The sequence below is a fragment of the Gopherus flavomarginatus genome, chromosome 7, assembly GCF_025201925.1.
Source record: "Gopherus flavomarginatus isolate rGopFla2 chromosome 7, rGopFla2.mat.asm, whole genome shotgun sequence".
In the NCBI taxonomy this organism is placed as follows: Eukaryota; Metazoa; Chordata; order Testudines; family Testudinidae; genus Gopherus; species Gopherus flavomarginatus.
Window position 1 is genome coordinate 50,818,702 of NC_066623.1, and position 23,780 is coordinate 50,842,481.

General features: G+C 49.5%; 2 protein-coding genes across 2 annotated transcripts in view; both read right to left on the bottom strand.

Moving 5' to 3' along the window:
- The window catches only part of SUCO (SUN domain containing ossification factor), a 900,323-nt gene that overhangs the window by 81,218 nt on the left and 795,325 nt on the right, over window positions 1-23,780 (bottom strand). The gene's annotated exons all lie outside the window — the stretch shown is intronic.
- LOC127055380 (polyisoprenoid diphosphate/phosphate phosphohydrolase PLPP6-like) lies at window positions 6,364-9,404 on the bottom strand. The gene is made up of 2 exons (XM_050962278.1): window positions 9,119-9,404; window positions 6,364-7,612 (listed from the first exon to the last, which is right to left on the bottom strand). The coding sequence occupies exons 1-2, from the start codon at window positions 9,402-9,404 to the stop codon at window positions 7,242-7,244; spliced, it is 657 nt and encodes a 218-aa protein (XP_050818235.1). The 3' UTR covers window positions 6,364-7,241.

The window sequence follows — 23,780 nt, forward strand, 5'->3', positions numbered from 1 at the left end:
TCTATAAATCACTATGCTGAGGGCTAAGTGCTGCCTACATTTCTCTGCAGGCCTGCAGAGGGGATGAGAGCTCTCCACTCTCAAAATAAGTGCACAATAATATACACAAGAGCTACACACCGCAGTAAATAATCTACTTTATTTAAACACTTGGGTAACTAGTTCCTTGCACGGATGGTCTGACAGAAAATAACTCTCGCAGTTAGGTGAGCTGCGACAATGCATTTCAAATGAGAACATTTCAAATTCTGTTCTAGCACAGAAATCTAGTGGCATTTTGGATGCAGACGACAGTTTTGCTGTTATGTGATTTGGGACATCAGCTGGCAAATGGGCTGCATGCATCATTATTTATGTAGTTCAGTAAGACCCAGACCTCAATTCAGGCAGGGTCTCATTGTGCTAGGCACTGTACAGACGTACAGTTAAAAACAATCTCTGTTCCAAGGAACTTACGGTCTAGAGAGGGATGAGATACAGCAAGGGGTGTAGAACACATCAGGGGAAGGAGAGGAAGACAAGGATGACAGTAACAGGAACACAAAGAGCTGCCTGTATCCATCTGGAGGTTTCCAAGTGTCCAGCCATTATCCATAGGCAGGTTACCCTGGGTGCGACAGAACAGAGATTGCTTATGCAGGGATGAGCAGGAGCTGGTAGTGGCTGTGAATTGATTTGTGTTGAGCATTCTACGCACCAGGGGCAGAAAGGAAGAGGTGTGAATGGCCTTGTGGGAGAAGTGGGTGAAAGAAGCTGCCATTGTTGCCAGAGTGAAGGGGGTGAGTGGCTATAATGCAGGGGGATGAGCCAGTGGATAAGCAGAGAGGAACTATGACCTATATGAAGGGTCATGCTGTTTCCAGGCAGGGCCACCCAGATGGGGGGGAGGGCAAGTGGGGCAATTTGCCCCAGGCCGCACAGGGGCCCCCAACAAGTTTTTCAGGGCCCCCAGAGCGGGGTCCTTCACTTGCTCCGGGGGCCCTGGAAAACTCTCGCAGAGCCCGGGCCCCCAGAGCTGCTTCTGCTCTGGGTCTTCGGTGGCAATTTGGTGGCGGGGGGTCCTTCTGCCCCGGGACCTGCTGCCGAAGTGCCCTGAAGACCCGCAGCGGGGGGTCCTTCTGCTGAAGTGCCGGGTCTTCGGCGGCAATTCGGCGGTGGGCGGCCCAGGCCCCCTGAATCCTCTGGGAGCCGTTTCCAGGCTAAGGCCTTTGTGAAAAGTTACATTTCTCAAAGATTTCAGTATGGTTCAAAGTGGTTTTGACCACTCTCAGCCCTGAAGTCTGACCATATTGAAAACTGGTAGCCACAAGGTGGAGCAGGCTGACATACAGCACACTAAAAACATTAACATACAGCTGGGGAAATGGACATTGCTTATATAGGAAGTACACAGAAATGTACTTAGCAGAGGGGGCTTGAGGTTTACAAACCCCACTCCCAGAGCTCGAGCCGTCACACATTGTACAACACACAGTCCACAAAGTAAATAAGAACACTTGGTGCATTTCAAGCTCCAATAAAAGACAAGCGCTTAATTTGCTAAGCTAGCAGTGTTAACCTGGGCTGGGACATTTTATTTTTAAGCTCTGACAATATTACAAATGATGAGAAGTATACAAATGTAAGACAGTGTGTGATATTGGCCTTTAGGCTTCTAGAGTTAATACATACTTTAAAAAAACACTCAAAGGAATTTAATGTAAACATCTTAGAATTCTTCAACCATTTAGGCCACATTCTACTCCAGTATATCTAGAAAAGCGAATGCACTAAGTCCCTCATTCCCCACAGCTGAGCGCAGGAACAGGGAGGGAGGCAGGAGGAGAAAGTAGCTTTAGCTAGCTTTGCACTCCCCTGCATTCTGGAGTTGACACAGTCCCACATGTCTACAGCCTGTTGGAGCAGAGAGGTGTAGGGCTGCAATAGTGGGGAAACCCCCTTATGGAGGGAATTACTTCCCAGTGTCTGATTCTGCCCCTTTTATGCCACCAGAGTGTTGTAAAGGGGCCTTAGTAGGATGGAGAATCAGTTCCTATTCTGTCCCGTATCTTCTGGCAAGATAGTTACTGTCTCACTCCTGATGCTGCACCTCTAAGGGTCACCCAGCTGAGGAAGGCACGGGGAGAACTTGTGAAGTTCATACCATACTTTTTACAGAATGACTGAAAGACAAATGATACCCTGCAGTGAATATCAGACAAGTTATTGACAGGGATTGCTAAAGGGACACCTTCAAGTTAAAACAAAAATTCACCTCTCTCTGGAAACAGACAGTAATAGCTAAGATTACTGCCACTGATGCATCAGAGACAAATATTTGTCTATTTGTGTACTCTACCTGCATTCTGAGCACATACCAGCACTTTGCATAGAGTCCATTTCCCTTCAGTTTGTGTGGCTCTTTCACACAACGGGGGAGGGGGAACGAGCAAAGCACAGCATTTTAAGATATAAAAAACTGATTTGAAAGTCACAAAGTCATAAAGATTGGCAGGAATGCCACCCAAAACTACCTTCAGTTCATTTTTTCACCCTGGCTAGATTACACTCTGACAATCTCCTTACAGCTGTCTTCCTTTTAGAGGGGTTGAAAGGCAGCTCTGAACAAGCTGAGTATATAAACCTGCTCAGTAAACCATCTCTAGATATTAGCTACCAGCTATGGCAATTACTGTCACTGCTAGAACTTCCTTTCTTTTTAGAAGATGAAAATGAGGACAAGTCCAAATAGATCTGAATTCTACAGATTTTTTGATCCTATTCCTCTGCTTTCCAATCTGGGCAGGGGATGGAGGCTGTGTTCATATCTGCGTTCGCACTAGTGATGGACAAGGGTAAGGTGTCCACACTGATTTTTACATCATAAGTAGCATTGTGTAACCTGGCCCACAAGATTCTGTTGACTTGTTTTGGATCCCTGCAGGATCCTTTCACAAGACAACTGGGGGAGCAAAAAAACATTTTAAGAAAAATGGGCCTGCACAGCCACAAGAATGAAAACAGCATCTAGTATTTGTCTAAAAGAGACACGTGCACACTCCAAGGCTCACTTAAAATCACTTTGTTGAAGCTTTCCAAGTGAATTCACTTTCGGCTGAGCTGAAACACAGCAATGTAAAGCCTCAGTTATGAGAGCATCAAAACCAGAGTTAGGAATGAAATGCTTTCAACCACTTTGTATGGAGGTTGGGATGTGACCATTGACAGGAAATCAGCTGCTCTAATATCTCTGTATCTTCTCAGCGAGGTCAGTTTTTGCCCAATTGCCTTAAAATTGGAAAGCTAATTACATCTGTAACAACATGGGACTGGAAGGGACCTCCTGAGTCACTGAGTCCAGTCCCCTGCTATCACAGGCAATCCCATGAGATCATCTTGTTTATAACCTTATCAAGCTCCATCTTAAAAGTAGTTATGTTGTTTTCCCCATTGCTGCTATTGTGAGGCTGCTCTAGAACCTTCCTCCTCTAACGGTAGGTGTCATAAACAGATAAGTAAGAGTTAATAGAACAGAAGTACTTCATCTCTCTTTTGCCTGTAAAGGGTTAACAAGATCTGTGAGCCTGGCTGTCACCTGACCAGAGGACCAATCAGGGGACAGGATACTTTCAAATCTTGAAGGAAGGAAGTTTGTGTGTGTGCTGTTAGATTTTGGTTGTTGTTCACTCTGGGGGCTCAGAGGGACCAGACGTGCAACCAGGTTTCTCTCCAATCTCTCTGATACAGTCTCTTATATGTCCAGAATAGTAAGTACTAGGTAGATAAAGCGAGTTAGGCTTATGTTAGTTTTCTTTATTTGCAAATGTGTATTTGGCTGGAAGGAGTTCAAATTTGTATTTTGCTGAAAGGATTTTAATTTGTCCTTGTATACTTAGGCCGGGATGGTATTCCCAGTGTCTATACCTGAAAGACCCTGTTACATATTCCATCTTAAATTTACAAAGATAATTTTTACTGTTTTTCTTTCTTTAATTAAAAGCTTTTCTTGTTTAAGAACCTGATTGTTTTTTTTATTCTGGTGTGAGACCCCAGGGAACTGGGTCTGGATCCACCTGGGAATTGGTGGGGAGAAAGGAGGGAAGAGGAAGAGAGAGGCTAATTTCTCTCTGTGTTAGGATTACTTTCTCTCTCAGGGAGAGTCTGGGAGGGGGAGAGGGAAGGAGGGGGAAGATGCATTTTCCTCTCTGTTTAAGATTCAAGGAGTTTGAATCACAGTGATCTTCTAGGGTAACTCAGGGAGGGGAATCCTGGGAGAGGCAACGGTGAGGGAAAGGGTTTACTTTCCTTGTGGTAAGATCCAGAGGGTCTGGGTCTTGGGGGTCCCCGGGCAAGGTTTTGGGGGGACCAGAGTGTACCAGGCACTGGAATTCCTGGTTGGTGGCAGCGCTAAAGGTCCTACGCTGGTAATCAAGCTTAGAGGAATTCATGCTGGTACCGCATCTCTTGGACGCTAAGGTTCAGAGTGGGGAATTATACCATGACAGTAGGAAATTTCTTCTAATTTCCAGCCTAAACTGATTCATGGCCAGTTCATCCCCATTTTTTCCTGTGTCAACACTGTCCTTTAGCTTAAATAGCTTTTCTCTCTCCCTGGTGTTTACCCCTGAAGTGTTTATAGAGAGCAATTAGATCCCTTCTCAGCATGCCTTTTGCTAGGCTAAACAAGCCAGGCTCTTTTAGGCTTGGTCTGCACTACTGTGGTAAATTAATCTAAGCTATGCCACTTCAGTTATGTGAATAACAAAACTGAAGTTGACGTAGCCAGGTCCACATATTGCAGTGTCTACACCGCGCTGTGTCAATGGGAGATGCTCTCCCGCCAACTTACCTTATGCTTCTTGGGGACGTGAAGCACAGAAATCAATGGAAGAGCACTCTCCCATCGATTTAGCATGTCTTCACCAAACCCGCTAAATCGATGCCACTGTCTATTGCAGCAGCGCTGATTTAGGTCCGTAGTGAAGATGTGCCGTTAGTCTCCTCATGTAAGAATGGCTCTCCATTCCCAATTATCCTAGTAGCCCTTCTGTATGCCTACTCCAGTCTGAATTCATCCTTCTTGAACAAGGGCAATAGCATCCATATCCTCTCCCTTGTCACAGTCTTTACCTTTTAGGCAAGAGCACTGCTGCTCACCTTCAACCTGCAGACTTTTTACACAACCTAGCACCACAAAGTCATCAAGCTAGATACTAACTCCCAAAGTTCAGATGTCTTGTTTCTATTCCAAAATATGTTTACCATATGATGCATTCTGGGATATTAGAATGCTTTACTGGCTCCTCTCTTGAGGTAACTCTATGGGATAATACACCTTTGTGGTCACATATCCTTTAGATTAGATTTATAAGGACAAGACAGTTCTCTACACATGTACATCTTTGATGTACTGGAAGAATGCAGAGCTAGATCACAGATTTGTTATTTTTATTTTAATATCCCCCCCCCCCCCCTTCATCTGTAGATCTCTCAGCTGCTTAGGAAAACAGGAATTGCCATACTGGAATAGATTATTAGTACTCCTGGTGCAGTAATTGGTTTTAAGGATACATTACACTGCATGGAATTTTTTTTTAAATGACCTTAGTTTTTCTTTCCACCAGACCTCTTGCATGAATACAATATGCCCTTAGGAATTTAATTTCTCAAGTAGTTCTGCAATTCCTCTTTTCAGTTCAGACACTGTGCCTTCCCTCCACAACCCCAAAAGACTAACTATCTAGAGGGTATTTTCTCTTCATGGGCTATGCAAAGAAACTATTTGCATAGCTTTTCCTTGTTGGAAGCGTATCAGACCCAGAGGGACTTCCACCCAGTGCTCTAGCTAAAGAATTTATTTTCTGCCTCTTTGGCTACTTTGTTGATTTCCTTTTCATCGCCATTCTACATGACAACATTTATGTTCTCGCCTATTTGTCCCACCAAGTGTAGAACTGATTTTGCTTAGCTACATTCAGCTTCATACAATGGAGAAAAATAACAAAATATAGTTTGGCGCACGTCATTTCTATTGTAATTTTGATTGTTGAATAATCCCATGAAAGTCAATGGGACTAGTCACAGGCTCACATGTTGAAGCCTCTTGCTGAATTGCGGCCTACATACCTCAGATCAGGATCTCCATGTAGCTTATTTATTTTTAAAGACCTAAAAAGTCTACCCCACTTGTCCTCATATGACATTAACTGTTTGCATGTTGTCTGCCTTTCAACTGAGAGGTAAGGGGGAGTAACTGCTTGAATGCCCTGCTCTGATGAAAGAATACATGAAAGGGAGCTTTGCTTACCCAACTGCTAGGAGAGCAGTGACAAACCGCACCCTGCCTAAAGGAGAGCTGGTACAGACACCCCAGAGCCCAGGGTATTCATTCCATGCTTTATTAAAACCCTATTTGTGCATTTCCACTCCCAAAATTGCCAGTTCCCAAGGTATTAAAAACCAGATGCCTTCACCTTTCCAACAAGCCACCCACTTGAAAAAGTGAGGCTCTGTAACTGGAATGTGGCTGGCAAGTGAGGGGCAGGCTGCTTCAGAAGGAGAAGGAATTGATTTACAAAACCTTGGTAATCTCAACGTTATAGAAGAGACAGCAGAGGAAGTGCATCCACCCCACAACTCAGAATAATGTACTAAAGCCACTAGGGGGCACACCCACTATTAATCAGCCACAACAGCACCAATCAGTATATTTACAGCACATAGTTACTTGCTGAAAACTGTCTCTATCTAACAATATTTGTAAGAAGTTACATCTACTCTTTATGCTATATGAGATAGTAAGCCGGTTATACTACAGGCATCCTCTGCTGTGTGCTGATTTACAGTATTTCTACTAACCACAAATCTTACTTATGCATGTTCTTAAATACCAAGAAAATAAGAATTAGCTGCTTGGCTAGTGTGCAGATCTCCATCCAACTTCTACAGCACCAGGAGATGCGGAGTGATTGTATCCTGGGATGGTCAGTGCAACTGTATGGGCTGGTACATGCTTTGGCCCAGCAGCACATTAAGAGCAAGATGGCACCAAGAATAGCTTTCCAACAGATCTCATTTTGTCCCAACCGGAGTCCACGTATCCTGCAGAATGAAGCATGAATACCTTGCTGATATCGTCAGTCTTGCTTGTCAGATGAGGCTTATGATGATTCTTTTGATGATTCTTTCATCTAGTCCCGTTTCACACTCTCGGTGCAGCACAAGACACCGCAATGTGTGCCTCTTCCTTTTCATGGTGCCCATCACTGATTCCACACTGCAAAGAGAGCAGGTGCACTAAGAGGTGACAGCCAGAAGTATTTCACCACATTGTACTGCATGTAGCCCATGATGAAGCCAAAGGCCACATCTGTCACGTTGTGTCTGCCCAGCATGACTCTGGAGATGCCCAAAATGATGGCCCATAGAACCACCAGGACCCGCAGAGGAATGGCGAGCACCAGGTGGTGCAAGACAAATCTGCACACCATGGCAGCTCTGGTAGCATGGCCTGATGGGAAGGAATATTTGTCCACTGAGATAGTGACAAACATGTCCATCTTGTTATGAGTGGGACGTCGTCTCCTCACGAGCCCTTTCACCATCGCCACCAGGACTAAATCCAGCACCAAAGCTAGGAGACAAATATAAAGAGGTCATTTTCCATGTTGTGTGTCATAGAAGTTAACCAAAAATAACCCAGGGATAAATAATGCTGCTATTGAAACCCAGAGGCAAAGTAATAAGCGAACAAAATATTTAGGATGAGGACCAACTCCATCTGCATGATGAAAACACATATGTGGACAGAATATAGCATAGGTTTCCTGGCTACGTGTGTATTTGTGTGTACCTACAGCCATCCTAGTGCCACCTGGGGCTTGCTGAAGTACCATCCCTTTGATGCCACTCGCCTTCCCTCCAGCAATAGTGGGGTCCCAGACAACCACCCCAGCAACCACAGCACCCCCAGCACTCCACCAGCTCAAGTTTTAGTTAGGAATATACAGTACAAGTCATGGACAGGTTATGGGCCGTGAATTTTTGTTTACTGCCCGTGACATCTCCCTGACTTTTACTAAAAATATCCGTGACTAAAACATAGCCTTCCCTTAACTGTGATTACATGCTGAGCTATAGGCAGCTGGCATCAGCCCCTGGGCTGCTGTTACTGAAAATGAAATTGGCAATAAAGTGATGATGAAAGTGGTTTGCAGGCTTTGCAAAAACACCACATAGTTTGGAATGAAAGGCAGTCTCCAACGGGGAGGGTCTGGAAGCTGTAATACCAGGGCATGCTGACGGTTAGGATTCAGATGCATTGGCACAGTTGAGTGACTCAACGAAGACTATGATTACATGCTGAGCTGTAGGCAGCTGCACTATTAGTGCTTCAATTACTTTTATAAATACTAAATTCATCCACTTAAGCCACTTCCAGAAACCCTGTAAGCTGGATTCCCCTTTGAAGGTTAGGATTTCCAGCTGGGGGATTTAGGTGTACCTTAGCTCATAGTACTATGGCCATATAAATCTAGATGATCGGGACTTGCCCAGATATGGCAGAACAGCTGTTTCATAGAAACACAAGAGGCATGTGCCATCTCTGCAGAAAACTGACATCTCATCCCAAGCATGTCCGAGATCGCTCCAAAAGTGCTGTGTCCCTAAGATGACTGAAGGGACATTTGTCTGAATTGATCATGAGTCAGAATCCCTAGCCTGGCCCCTCTGGTAGGGCTCTGCCATGGCAAGGGAACCATGTAGATGCAGGAAGAGCTGTCAGCCAGCTCGCTGAGGCTGTCCCTGTGGCAGCAGCTTTGGCAGATCCCTGTGGGGCCGGGGTTGCACAGTGCTGAGCACAGCCCCTGCACTGGAGCACAGGAAGGCAGGGCCCTGGGAAGCTGGCAGAAGACTGGCACAGCTGGGATACCAACACATGTCAGCGCTGGCTGGTATATGCCCTGCTGGGTGACTTGCCCAAGCTTGGCAGTGCTGGCCTGGCCTGGACTCTCGGGGAGCGGCTCTCAGGCCAGGGGACAAGGGTGTGTGACTAAGCCTCTCCCCTGCCCGCTGCTTGGATGAGCCTGGGCCCCGAGCCAGCCGCGATCAGAGGGGAGAGGCGCTCCCAGCCCCTCACCGAAGAGCAGGTTGAGCAGCACCTCGCGGCCCGCCGGGCTCTCGCTGCGGCCCAGCCCATACAGGGTGCCCGCCAGCCAGGGCACGCCGTGGCCGGACACCTCGAGGAGCCGCAGGAGGGGCCTGGCGCTGCCCCAGGCCGAGCGCTCCCCGGCGCACACGCCCAGCTGCCGGGAGAACCGCAGGTCGGCGGCCAGCAGGGAGCGGAACGCCACGGCCGCGCAGGACGGGCTGGGGCTGGGGCCGGGCGCCGCGCGGCGGGCCGGGCTGCTCCGGGGGCTGGGCATGGCGGCCGGGCACCGACCCCTTCTCCTCCCCTCAGCGCCCGGCCGCCTGCTCCCGCTTCCGCTTCCGCTTCCGCCTGCCTCACATGACTCCGCGCGTCCTCCTCCGGTCACCATGGAAACCGGGAGCGGGCCCGGACATGCGGTGTGGAGTGGGCGGGCCGCGAGGACTCCGTCTAGTCCTTCTCCATAGGGTGGCATTGGCGGGAGGGTCCATCCTGCCCACTAAGGCAGAGCAGGGTGGGGTGAGAGTGGACGGCCCCAGGGAACTAGGGTGATCGGGACAGTCCTGATTTGGGGGGTAATATAGGCTCCTACTACACCCCCACCCCCATCCCAATCCTTCACATTTGTTGCCTGGTCACCCTGGGGGGGACTCTCATGCTGCAGGGCAGGATGGATGGGGGTCCTACCCTGTGGGGTGGGGCAGGGTGTTGTAGAGGAAAGCAAGAAAAGGTTAAACTCTCTAAAGGATCAGAAACCAGAAGACAAAAATAACCTCAAATGTATTGTAGTTTTGTAATCTCATGATTTTAAGCCAATCTCATCACAGAATGTTAGGGTTGGAAGAGATCTCAGACAGTCATCTAGTCTAACCCCCTGTTCAAAGTAGGACTAATCCCTAAACAGATTTTTTTCCCTAGATCTTTAAATGGACCCCTTAAGGCTTGAACTCACAGCCCTAGGTTTAGCAGGCCAATGCTCAAACCACTGCAGTCCTCTTTGTTGCTTCCCCTCCCTGATCTTTTGGGGCATGACTTGCTACCTTTGACAACAGCAAACAATCTCCCAGAAGAAATTTGAACCATAATGCACGCACCTTGTAATACACATGTCCGGTGCTACAAACACTGTTCTGCAATCCAGCAACATATGCCAACTGCATTCTGAACGCCCGCTGATGGTGGCCTGACTGTGGCACATTGTGTCTTTTGAGAAGTGGCTGATGATAATGGCTGTGTGTCTGTCACAGAGGTCACAGAAGTCACAGATTCCGTGACATTCCATGACCTCTGTGACTTCTGCAGCAGCTGGTGTGGCTGGCTTCTGGGCTGCCCAAGCAGCTCGGGCAGATCCTGGGCCAGCCACACTTGCCACTGCTGGGGCAATCTCAGGGCCACTGAGCACACCTCTCACTAGCAGCAGCAGTAGTTTTGGTGTGGGAAGGGGCTCAGGGTTGGGGCAGGGGTATGGGGTGCAGAGTGGTACTGATGTTGGTGGGGGGCTCCCTGGATGCAGCCAGCATGTCCCTGCAGGTCTTAGGCAGAGGGGCCAGGGAGCTCTGCACGCTGCCCCTGCTTGCAGGCAGCACCCCTGCTGCTCCCACTGGCTGTGGTTCTCTGCCAATGAGAGCTGTGGAGCCTGTACTTGTGGCAGGGGCAGCGCGTGGCCTTTCCTCCCTCTAGGAGATGCTGGGACACACCAGCTGCTTCTGGGGAACTGCACGGAGATGGGGGAGGAGACTGCCAGACCTGGAAACCCTCCCTTCGAGCACCAGTGGGAGTCCCAGGCCATGCACTACCACCTGCCCACTCCCAGCACCAGCAGGAGTCCCAGGAAACCCCACTCCAGCACCTACGGTGCCTCCTGGGCCTCCACCCCACAGCATCTGTGGCACTCAGTTTTTGTTAGAGGTATATAGCACAAGTCAAGGACAGGTCAGGGGCCATGAATTTTTGTTTACTGCCCATGACCTGACCATGACTTTTACTAAAAACACCCATGACTAAAACATAGCCTTACTGATGATGTATGTGTGCATTTGTGTTGGGTTGGTGGCTGACTGTGTTGCATCCCACTCGTCCTCCTGCATACTGTGCAAACTTCCCACCAATATTTCATTGCCCCTAGTAAGGATTCTCTGTTTCTCTTGTTTGCTTATTTTGTGCTGAAGAAGCTGATGTTAATGTTTTGGGACTTTTTTTAACCATTTTGCAGAGCAGTGTTGTCCAACCATATGTAAGTGGACTGTTATCCCCTTACTAACATTCAGTGGGGGTGTTCTGGTTGCTAGCTCCCAGCACTAAAAGGGGAGAGATCGATGGCAAATCAGGACCCTGAGACTGACAGTCCCCAGGAACAATGGCGAGAGGCCAATGCTCCAGGTCAGCCTGATTGACAGGGCAGGCAGGCTAATCAAAGAGATAGAAGGCCAGGGTGGGTCCGTCCTTCCTGTGAGCTGAAATTGCCTGGGTCTGACAGAGTGGGCCTAAGCTAAGCTACTGGGAGCAGGGCTGCAGCCCCAAAAGACAGAGCACAGCCCAGAGAGAGCAGACCTGCCCTGGGAGCAGAGCTGCAGCAACCAGAGCCAGAGGGGCCAGACAAGCAGCCCAGGAAGCAGGTGAGAGCTGAGAGAGAGTCACAGAAGCAGCCTGCAGAGCAGACCTGCCCTGGGAGCAGAGCTGTAGCAACTGGAGCCAGAGAGGCAAGAGAAGCAGCCCATGGAGCTGAAGGCAGAGCAGCAGCAGCAGCAGCGGTGCTGAGGCAGAGTGGAGCTGGAGCTGGGCCTGGGGCTGGAGCAATCCGGAGCTGGGTGCGGGGAGCAGCTGGGGAGAGCGAGGGGGACCCTGGGCAGTGGGCCCAGCACAGGGGGATGCCTCAGCCAAGAGGCTCTGCAGGCCAGACTTGGAGGGGAATCATAACCCTGACAGAGTGGGGGTGACACTGGGGAGAAGGGTTCTGCCACCCAGAGCCTGAGAGAGCGTGTGGCCATTGCCAGAGCAAGTGTCCAACCCGCAGCGTCCCTGCAGCACAGCCAGGGCCTGAGAAGGAGTCCTGGGACCTACAAGGAACAGAGTGTGAAGTGCCCTGATGTCCAGAGACACTGTTTGTGATGGTCCCTGCCACAGAGTGGGGTGATGTGTTTTCCTTTAACCTTTCCCATTTTTCCTTATTCTTTTTTTAAAATTAATTTTTAATTAAATAACTTGTATTTGTTTTAAATTGTATGATGTGATCAGTGGGTCAGGGAGGTGCGCAGTGCAAAGAGAGTACCCTGGAGTGGGGACACCCTAGCTCCTGAGTGACCACAGCAGGGTTGGGGGTTGAGCCCCCCAGAAATCCTGGGCCCAGCTTTGTTGGGGTTACGAGGACTCTGCCAGACAGGAGAGTGGAAGGGGAACCCTTGAGGGCAGGGAGGCCTCTGGGTAAAGGAAGTGGGAGCGAGGACTCAGATCCTTTTGCTAACCCACTTCACCGGGGTAGTGCAGAAGCCAGGAAAGTTCCCCACAATAGCGGGACCATTCCCCCGCTTACACATAGCCCAGGAGCCGCTAATTGCTCAAGTCTCTGAACTGAGGCCTTCAAAGGCAACAGTGTTAAGAAGATAGTGGGGATTTGGTTACAAATTGGCAAGGTGGTTGTGGTCTCTGGGCCAGCCTCTCTCTGTGGGAACTGAAGTGTCTGAATCAGGTCTGGTGCTGTCCCTGGCCTCCCTGTCTTCCTCCCCATGGCTTCCCCTACAGCATCTTTGCTGGGAGCCCCTGAGAGTTCACTGGGTCTTACCTGGTGCAGCTGCAAAGTAGCTCCCCTGCTTTCTGCCAGCAGCATCACAGGAGGGAGGAGAGCAGCTCTGGCTTCTCCATTCAGGGCCGGCTCCATTCACCAGTGAAGGAAGCAGGTGCCTGGGCTGGCCAATAGAAAGGGGCGGCACTCCATGCGTTTTTGGGGCAGCACGTCCAGGTCTGTGGCGGCAATTCGGCGGCAGGTCCTTCAGTACCTCTCTTCTCTTCGGCCGCATCTAAATCGCACTGCTGCAGTCTTCGGCGGCACTTCGACGGCACTTTGGCGGCAGCTCTATCAGGGTTTTGTTTTTTTTTTTTTTTTTTTTTCCCGCTTGGGGCGGCAAAAAAGCTAGAGCCGGCCCTGTCTCCTTTGCATTCCCTGCTTGGGTGTGGGAGCTGCAAGAAGAGTAGGCTGGGAGCTTGGCTGACTCTAGGGAAGCTCCTATGCATGCTGCCATGCAGAGCAGCTCAGGAAAGGGGGAGAAAGGAGAAGCTGAGATCCAACAGCCAGTCATGGCTCCCTGATCCTTTGTCCCAGTCCAGATTAGAACAGGGTGAGGACAACTCTAACTGAACCATCTGATAATGTGCCCCTAAGGACTCATTATTAGCTGGGATAGTAGAGGGCATCCTACTCCATCCACTCTCCCCTTCACCTCCAACACCACCTCTGTGCCAGAGATTATGAGGAAAGGAGGTGTGGGCAGGGCCTGTGCAAGGATATTTTGCGCCCTGGACGAAACTTCCACCTTGTGCCCCTCCCTCAACCCCCTCGCACATCGGTTCATTGAGGGGAAGATACCAACGAGCCTTTATAGACCCCAGGGGCAGCCTGCCCAGGGGCTAGCCATGCCCAGGGGCTGCTCCCCAGATCAGGTCGCCCCCTCCCGCCCCCAGGACTCTTCCTGGAGGGTGCACAGCCCACCTGTGAGCCTTCCCCACCCCACCCTGGTGGGCTCCACCCCGAGTCAACTCTGTGGCTTTGCTGGGCTTGAGATGCTGCAGCAACTCGGCAGGGAGGAGCCGCCTTCCGGAGGCACCAGAGAGCCAGAGCTTTCTGCTTGCGGCCGCAGCGAGCCCCAGCCATGGAGGATCCAGTGTGGCGCAGGGGGAAAGCAGCTCTGCAAAGGTGGTGCTGCTGCTAGAGGGGAGCAGCCATTCCCCCCCCACCATCCTGATCAGGCTGCGCCCTGTCCCCCGGGCCTCCTGCAGGCTGCAGCGGATACATGCGGGCACCGGCCCCCATGCGCCCCCCTCCGGTCCCTCCCTGCTACACTCGGGCTCTGTGGCTCCCGGGCATGTGAGCTGCCACCGCTGCTGGGGCACAGGGCCCTGAGCCTGCTCCAGGAGGGGCAGTGGCGGCTCACGCTTCTGGGAGCTGCAGAGCCCGAGCGTGGCGAGAGGGGAGCCAGAGGCTCACGGGGCCACTGCCCACATGCATTTGCTGCAGGAGCACCAGGGGGGGCACTGGGCCACAGCCCAGGCAGGCGTGCCCCCCAGCTCCTCCCTCACCGCGCTTGGGTTCTGTGGCTCCCGGGCGTGTGAGCCACCGCTGCCTCTCCTGGAGCAGGCTCAGGGCCCCACGCACCAGCAACCCCTGCACCGCGCTGGCTCCTCCATGGCTGGAGCTCACCACCATCGCAAGCGGGAGGCTCTGGCTCTCTCCGGAATGTGGCTCCTCCCTGCTGAGCCAGGGCACTGCTTTTTGGTGTCCCCAACCACTTGGCAACCTGGACGACTGCCTAATTCGCCTAGTGGTTGCACGGCCCTGGGTGTGGGAGCTATGCTGCTTCTACACCTTCTGCATGGGACTTGTGGGTGGGTTTGCTCCCTTTGTGCTGCTGGCGCAGTGCAAAGTGAGCAGAACAGGGCAGAGGATCTGCCCTAAAGCACTGACTGTGTCCTCCTTGACCTGCATGAAACAACATGTTTGGACTGGAGGCTGCAAAGGCTGAAGAGCACATGCCTCGAGACTATCAGGGTGGATTGTAGATGGCAGTGTATTTGAAATTGGGGCTGTGCTGATCATTTCAAACAGGAAGGCAGCAGAAAACCTAAAAAGGAGATGCCTAAACAGAGTCAGAATAAAGGAAAAGCAGCAAACCAAGATAATAACATCTTCTTGAGGGACTGAAGTGTGTCTTGTCTGCTATCGGTTTTGTGCACTCTGCCTCGCAAAATGGCAGGTGCCCCTGTGTCTGTCTCTGGGATTTATCTGGGCTCCTCACTCACTGTTATACCTGAGCACCTCACCATCACTATCTTTACAGCCCATCAGTGAGACAGGGCACTGCTGCTATCTGCATCATACAGTTGGAGAATTGAAATACAAAGGCCCAGACCCTCAAAGGTATTTAAGCTTCTAATGGCCATTGAAATCAATAGAAGTTAGAAACCTAAATTTCTTTTAGGATGTGGGCCGAAGAGACCAAGGCTTGTCTACATTTCAGCTTCCTTGCTGGTAGCCTGAGTTGCTTTGTGATAAAGTATCTGCTGTTCACAATCAAAATGTTTCAGTGTGGATCATCTGGCCTTTGAACACACATTATGAACCCTATGATCTCTATGAACATTGCTAGCATTGCTATTCCTCTAGTCATTCTTGGAGACCCAGCTGCTTCCCTGGTTGATGAATCCTTTTACAGGACACTTCGATGTCAGAAAGGAGCTGTTAGATTGTCGTCTTGGTAGTTGCAGAATGACAGTGGAATGTGTACTTGGGAGACTGAAAGGTAGATGGAGATGTCTTCTGTTTTGGCTGGAAGCTGAGGACGAATATCTGACTCTTATGACAATTGCTTGCTGTGTGTTCCACAACCTTTGTGAGGGTACGTCTACACTACGGGATTATTCAATTTTACATAAACCGGTTTTGTAAAACAGATTGTATAAAGTCGAGTGCACGTGGCCACACTAAGCACATTAATTCGGCGGTGTGCGTCCATGGTCCGAGGCTAGCGTCGATTTCTGGAGCGTTGCACTGTGGGTAGCTATTCTGTAGCTATCCCATAGTTCCCGCAGTCTCCCTCACCCCTTGGAATTCTGGGTTGAGATCCCAGTGCCTGATGGGGCAAAAATCATTGTCTGGGTAAATGTCATCAGTCATTCCTTGCTCCGGGAAAGAAACGGCAGACAATCATTTCGCGCCCTTTTTCCCTGGATTGCCCTGGCAGACGCCATAGCACGGCAACCATGGAGCTCGTTCAGCTTTTTTTAACTGTCACCGTATGTGTACTGGATGCCACTGACAGAGGCGATACTGCAGCGCTACATAGCAGCATTCATTTGCCTTTGCATGACAGCAGAGACAGTTATCAGTCATTCTGTACTGTCTGCTGCGCCATTGTAAATTGGCAGTGAGATGACGGTTATCTGTCGTTCTGTACCATCTGCTGCTGTAATAGGTGCCCCTGGCTGAGGTTGGCGGGGGGTGCAAAGACAAAAATGGGAATGATCCAGGGGGTCATTCCCTCCTTTATGATATCTAAAAATAGAGTCAGTCCTGCCTAGAATATGGGGCAAGTGTACTAGAAAAGCAGTGTATCAGAGAACCAGAGAGCACAGCCGCTCCGTGTCAGATCCTGCAGAAATGATGAGCTGCATGGCATTCTAGGGGGTGTCCTTGCAGCAACCCCACCCTTTGCTTCCCTCCTCCTCAAATCTTCCTGGGCTACCATGGCAGTGTCCCCCCCATTTGTGTGATGAAGTAATAAAGAATGCAGGAATAAGAAACACTGACTTGTTACTGAGATAAAATGGTGGGAGAGGCAGCCTCCAGCTGCTATGATAGTCCAGGCAGGACATTAAGTGGTGCGGGGGAGAGGAGCCCAGCATCCCGCTGCTATGATAGTCCAGGCAGTACAGAATCTTTTCTTTACACATGAAGGGTGGGGGGCTGATGGAGCTCAGCCCGCAGTTGCTATGATGAAGACGGTTATCAGCCGTTCTGTACCATCTACTGGGAATGACCAGGAATCATTCCTATTTTTACCCAGGCACCCCCGGCCAGCCTCACCAGAGGCCAGACAGGAGCACTCATGGGCTGATTATGATGATGGATAGCAGTCATATTGTACTATCTGCCACCGGGGAGGGGAGGGGAGTGGATACTGCTCTTCACTGCCGCAGCATCGCGTCTACCAGCAGCATTCAGTAGACATAAGGTGACATTGAAAAAAGTCAAGAAATGATTTTTTTCCCTTTTCTTTCATGGGGTGGGGAAGGGGTACATTGACGAGCTATACCCTGAACAACCCCGGACAATGTGTTTGACCCTACAGGCATTGGGAGCTCAGCCAAGAATGCAAATACATTTCGGAGACTGCTGGGGACTGTGGGATAGCTGGAGTCCTCAGTACCCCCTCCCTCCCTCCATGAGCATCCATTTGATTCTTTGGCTTTCCGTTATGCTTGTCACACAGCACTGTGCTGTGGACTCTGTATCATAGCCTGGAGATTTTTTTCAAATGCTTTGGCATTTCGTCTTCTGTAATGGAGCTCTGATAGAACAGATTTGTCTCCCCATACAGCTATCAGATCCAGTATCTCCCGTATGGTCCACACTGGAGCTCTTTTTGGATTTGGGACTGCATTGCCACCTGTGCTGATCAGAGCTGTACGCTGGGCAAACAGGAAATGCAATTCAAAAGTTCGCTGGGCTTTTCCTGTTTACCTGGCCAGTGCATCCGAGTTTGGATTGCTGTCCAGAGCGGTCACAATGGTGCACTGTGGGATACCGCCCGGAGGCCAATACCGTCGATTTGCGGCCACACTAACCCTAATCTGATACGGTAATACCGATTTTTAGTGCTACTCCTCTCGTTGGGGAGGAGTACAGAAACCGATTTAAAGAGCCCTTTATATCAATATAAAAGGCCTCGTTGTGTGGACGGGTACAGCATTAAATCGGTTTAACGCTGCTAAAATCGGTTTAAACGCGTAGTGTAGACCAGGCCTGAGAGTATCTGGTGAGACATCTGTGACACTGAAAATGTGGGTAGCCCAGTGTCCAGGAAAGCATGGGATGAACTAAGGTCTCCCCCATCCCAGCTGAGTACCCTAGCCACTAGGCTAAAGTTTATATTTCAAAAGAGATTGTTGGAATTGCCTTTGGAGGAAAGGGGTGGAATTATTTTCTTGTTTGCATTTTCATAAGACCAACTCCAGTTTAGAAAAGCAGCATTTGGTTGGCTTAGATACGGTAAAAAAACATAAAGCAGAAATTCCATCCTGCTTTAATCATTGTCCACTGCAAGTTTCTTTAATGACTTCCGGATGCATTCTTTTTATGCTATTCTTTCAGAACAGCTTCCGCACAAAATTTGGATATGTTGACATACAAAAAAATATCCTTACCCTGCCCTCCATTCTCTTCTAACAGAAAAGAGATTTCACTTTGGTTATATAAATATGTGATGAGCTGAAGAAGAAATCAAATGTCTGCCACTGACTTTGTTCAGTCTCCATGAAGTCTTTCGTTAGGGAGCAAAGGAAAATAGCAAAAACAGAGATATGCACATGAATTCCTACACCGGAAAAGTGGAATTTCTTTCCTCTATTTAAATAGAAATGTATTTCTAGGTACAACAGTACCGTAAAATTGAGTTTAAAAAAACTCTCACTCTGTATAAATGCAACATGCCTTTGAATACTAAATACATTGATTTATGATGGGAAGCACTGGACTGGGACTCAGGCCTTGGTTCTATTCCAGGCTGTGACACTGGATTCCTAGGTGACACTGGATTCCTGGATTCTCTGTGCCTCAGTTTCCCTGTTATTTGTCACAATATTTTTAATAACACTTTTTACCACTTAAAAGTCATTTTTCACAGCTGACTGGTTAGTGGGGCAGCAAGTTATATAGTAGTAGTATATAAAATAGCCAGGCAAGGCTGCTACATATTCTAAACCAGTGGTCACCAACTGGTAGATCATGATCAACTGGTCGATCCTCGAGCCTCTGAGGTCAATTGTGATCTCCAGCCCCTAAAAGTAGGGCGGCACGGGGGGGGGGGGGGATTAGGCAGGCTCCCTGCCTGTCCTGGCCATGCGCCACTCCTGGAAGCAGCTGGCACGTCCCTGTTGCCCCTGGAGAGGGGGCATGTGGCTCCGCGCACTGTGCCTCCTTGCAGACACCACCCTGGCAGCTCCCATTGGCCTCAGTTCCCTGTTCCCAGCTAAAGGGGGCTGCTGAGGGGAACTGTGGACAATGGGAGTTGCCAGGGCAGTGTTTGCAAGGAGGGGCAGCGCGCAGAGCCACATGTCCCACCCACCCTCCAAGGGCTGCAGGGATGTTCCAGACACTTCTGGAAGCGGCGTGGGGCCAGGGCAGGCATAAGCCTTCCTTAGTCCCATTGCACCAATGACCAGGAGCCACTCAAGGTAATCCTGCATCTCTCATCTTCTCCTACGCACCCCACACACACCAGCCCCAGGCCTGAGCTCCTCCTGGAGCCAGCACCCTGTAACTCTACTGCACCCCAACCCCCTGCCCCATCCCTGAGTCCCCTTCTGCACCCAAACTCCCTCCAAGAGCTTGCACCCCTTACTCCCTCCTGCACCCCAGCCCCCTGCCCCAGCCTGGAGGCCTCTCCTGCACGCCAAATCCCTCCCAGAGCTTGCACCCCTCACCCCCTTCCTGCACTCCAACCCCCTGTCCCAGGCTCAGCCTGGAGCCCCCTCCCACACTCTGAACCCCTTGGCCACAGTGACAGTCTAGAGCTTGCACCCCTGCCCCAGCCCGGTGAAAGTGAGTGAAGGTGGTGGAGAGCAAGTGATGAAGGGAGGGGGAATGGAGTCAGCGGGGCAGGACCTCAGGGAAGGGACGGCGTAGATCCTGGGTTGCACTTAAATTCAAAAAGTGATCTTGTGCTTAAAAAGGTTGGAGACCCCTGGACTAGATAAAGTTCTTTGCCGTTATGAGGCTAGAGACATGGGGGTCTCACAGTGAAAGAAGTTCCATGTTGTTGCCTGCAAAAATGCAGATCAATCTGTTACTGCCCTGCTTCATTGCCAAAGAATGGCCATGTGAGCAGTGATGGCCAATCAGCTTTGATGACACCTGGCTAGAGGTGTCATTTGTCTTTGAGAAACAGGTCTAATCTCTTACCCCTGCACTTGTCTGAGAAACACACTTCAGTCATACTTTCAGTTAATATTCAGTTAACGTAGCGCATATTCACTAGACCCGTTAAATCGACACCACTGCATTGATCGCAGCAGTGCTGATTTAGCACTGTAAAGAAAAGTCCTAAGACATGTACAAATACTTCATGAGTTTTCTCAGCATTCAGATCCCAAGTCTCATCTGTTTAATTATAGCTACTGAAGTAAGAGTTTGCTCCACCTCACTCCTGTTAGCACTGCACAGTTCATTCAGCTGCCTTTTGTGACCTGTAGCAGATGATCCAGCAACCAATGGAAGTCTGAAGAGAGACCTCTTGGCCTACATGCTTGGCTTAGCCCCTGCAAGGCTCATGTCACCCTACCTGCCCCCATGATATTCTGAAAATATGCAGTGTGTGCCTATCCCTCAAGCCAGGCCCACAACTCAAACGTAGGCTCTGCACCTGGCCTTATGTTCCCCCAAGAAACTTTGTGTGCCTAGCTCCCTCTGCAGTCCCAAAGCAAGTGTGCACAGGGGGATTTGCACAGGCAGGGAAACAGGATCTCTTATGATTTTAAACACAAATGGCAGCTACAGCTGGTTAGACTTCCATGGTGTTTAGCAACCTCTAGTGGCTAAAGTACATCAATTATTTTGGGCTGCCTAACCTCATGCATTTTGCAATGTTGTTCTAGCTGTGTTGGTCCCAGGATATTAGAGACAAGGTGGGGAGGTAATACCTTTTATTGCACAAACTTCTCTTGGTGAGAGAGACAAGCTTTTGAGCTACACAGAGCTCTTCCTCAGGTCTTGGGAAGGAAGCAGAATGGGATAGATTGTTAAGCAGAAGTGATAAGGCATGTTGGAGGAGGTCACTTGAAATGAAGTGGGCAGCTGGGGTCTAGATTGTTATGCATAAAGAGTTTGAAGTAGGTAATTTAGGGTAACAGACTATGTGGTGTGTTACAAATTGTTGTAATGAGTCATACAACCAGTGTTCCTATTAAGCCATGGTTTCTGGTGTCTAGAAGAGTTATTAATTTCACTTCCAAAGCTCACTGTTTGAAGGTGTCATGCAGGTTTCCTGTGAGGATAAGTATTGAAAGATCTGATATAGAAGATCACTTTGTGAAAAGTGCTCACCCACAAGTGATAGGGTGTTTTTGTCTTTTATCATTTTTCTGTGCGAGTTTGAGAGCGTAGTGATTGTCTGGTTTCACCCACATCCATTTAGTGCACGGGATGAGGTACACCACACGTTGTGATAGGCATGTGTAGAACCCACGAATCTTGCAAGGTACTTTGGGGGAGAAGGGTGTTGATTATCATAGCAGGGTGTGGAGCTACGTCTGTGGGTTTTGCATCTCTTGTTCTGGCAGAGTCTGGTACTGCTTTGAGTTGGTAGGTCCTGATCTATGGGACACTTGCTTCTGATGAGGAGCTTGGTGAGGTTGGGGGGGTTGTTGGAAGGCCAGGAGAGGGGCTTGGGGAAAGATTTCTTTCCGGATGTGGGCCTACTGAACGTGGGTTATAACTGCTTGATGATACCGCATATGGGTTTGTCAGGGGGGTGGTTAGAGTCCAAGGGGCCGCTGCACTCAGCGACAGTATTGCCCAGCAGTGGGAACATGGAGGGTAGGAAAACCCAGGCCCATCCTACTCCACTGTGTTCTGAGCCAAGGCCTTTCAAAACCAGATACCCTCATCCAGGGTTCAAGTCTCCATATCCCTACACACATCCTCTGGGTCGCTTCCTAGTCTTTTCTCCATATCCGGCAGCTCTTCTGCTGTCATCCTCTTCTGTTCCCGTGACTGGCAGCTAGCTTCTTATGGCACAGCTAGAAGGCTTAGCCATGCAGCTTGGAGTCCTGCCGGCAGAGGTTGCTGCACAGGACAGCTCTCCTGCTTCGTCAGCCCCAACTGAGCTGAGCTGCTCCTTTTGAATGCTCCCTCCACTGGGAGCTGGCCAACAAGTGCAAGGGCGTTTGGCCTTTCAGCCCAAAGCAGTTTGTTAACCCTCGCCTTGCCAGTGCAGGGTTGGTACCAGTCTCGGATGGCAGGGGACAAGAAAGAGTGTGCAGTTAGTAGGTTGTTTTTTTCTGTATTGAAAAATCAATCTCTATTGGATGTCAATACTTGTCCACAAAGGAAACCTGCAAAAAAACCACTTCGGGTGACCTCCAAAGTTTCACAGTTAGATGATATGTTCCAACATTATTTCTCTCTTTCTGTCACACATGAAGCTGAGAGAAGCGTCTGGCTTCACTCGACCAATGAACACAGCCAACACACAGACACAGTTTAAATGTAGTTGATGACAGAACTGTATTGAGTCAATTCTGCCAAATGCAAATGTTTACATTGTTACTCATCTGATGCAAAAGGACCTGAACCAAATAATATTTACAGACCAAGAAAAATCTCTACCAGATCAAGGTCTCCTCTAGCAGGCGAAGAGAGAGCAGTGGAATGTCCTTTAAACGACCTCTGATGTCTGGTCCCCCATTTCTACACAAGACAATATCCTCACAAGCATCTTTACTTGAGGTGTAAATATCAGCAGGCTTCATGCAATGTAGCAATCAGATCAGGAGCAGAGAGTACTAATAAACTGAGACAGGAGATAAAACTCCCAAGTCTCCTGACCCCAGTCTCCTGACCAGGGTCAGAGATGCAAAGGATAATACCAGGAGTCAGTATCCACTAATCCCACTAATGATGGACAGCTATCACAGGTGCTGTGCGACAGCTGCCCAGAATGCACTGTTAGAGGTGGACGCTAAACATGAGTGGGGCAGCAGCTCAGCTGCTGGGGGTGAGGGTGGGGATATAAAGCAAACCCTGTTCCATGTAACTAGTTACAGGGCCCGTTCCCTTCATCAGTTTCAAAATCCTGGTTGTCACTCAAGTGTTGAGGAGCCTGGAGGTGTCTTCACCTAGGGCTTTAGCACTGCAGCTCCCAACAGCATGAAAAGGGATGGCGCAGAGAAACCCTTCCTTATTGTATTGTTGCCCCTTTTCGACCTGAGCGGCTAGTCTAACCTTGGGGTGCTGGAGATATCTTGGTTGAAAGTAGAAATTGATGGAGTCTGGCCTTTTCTTTGATGCAATCTCTTTATCTATGAGGAATGGACGAAGTCCTGCTTCTCTGAACACAGGAGGAACAACACAAGGAGCAGTTTCTTAGCTTGCAGTCCCAAGACTCATCAGCCAACAGACTCAAAAGTACTGTCTAGGTTTCCCCAGGGTCATGCTGTGCTCCCTGGTTCCTGCTTGGCTTTCTGACTATTTTGCCTCTGCCTCTCTGTTCTTGTCAGTTCTTCATTTCCATGTAGGGTGACCAGATGTCCTGATTTTATAGGGACAGTCTTGATTTTTGGGTCTTTTTCTCATATAGGCTCCTATTACCCCCCCACCCCCATCCCGATTTTTCACACTTGCTGTCTGGTTGCCCTATTTCCGTGTATTCTCACACACCTGGTCACAACACCCTGTGGAACCTCCTCATCCACATGGTGCTAGTTTCTGGGCAGATTCTATTAGGCCTTGTTTTAGGTGTGGCCCCTGAATTGACTCTTACAACTACCTGAAAGGAAGGGTATATTCACGCATCAGTCAGAACGAGATTATAATATGACCCATAACAAGGTTTCACGCAGTGTGCTGGCTGCCAACCATTTCCTGTCCACATGCCTGAGCCTCCCACTCTCTTGTTCACATGAATTTTTTGATCTGCCTCTCTTGAACAAACAGCCAGAGGTGCCCCCA

Excerpts from the sequence above, each read along its gene's own strand:
- LOC127055380 (XM_050962278.1), bottom strand. The coding sequence starts at position 9,404 with ATGCCCAGCCCCCGGAGCAGCCCGGCCCGCCGCGCGGCGCCCGGCCCC. Across the intron at positions 7,613-9,118 it reads GCTGCTCAACCTGCTCTTCG|CTTTGGTGCTGGATTTAGTC; the intron begins GTGAGGGGCTGG and ends TTTGTCTCCTAG.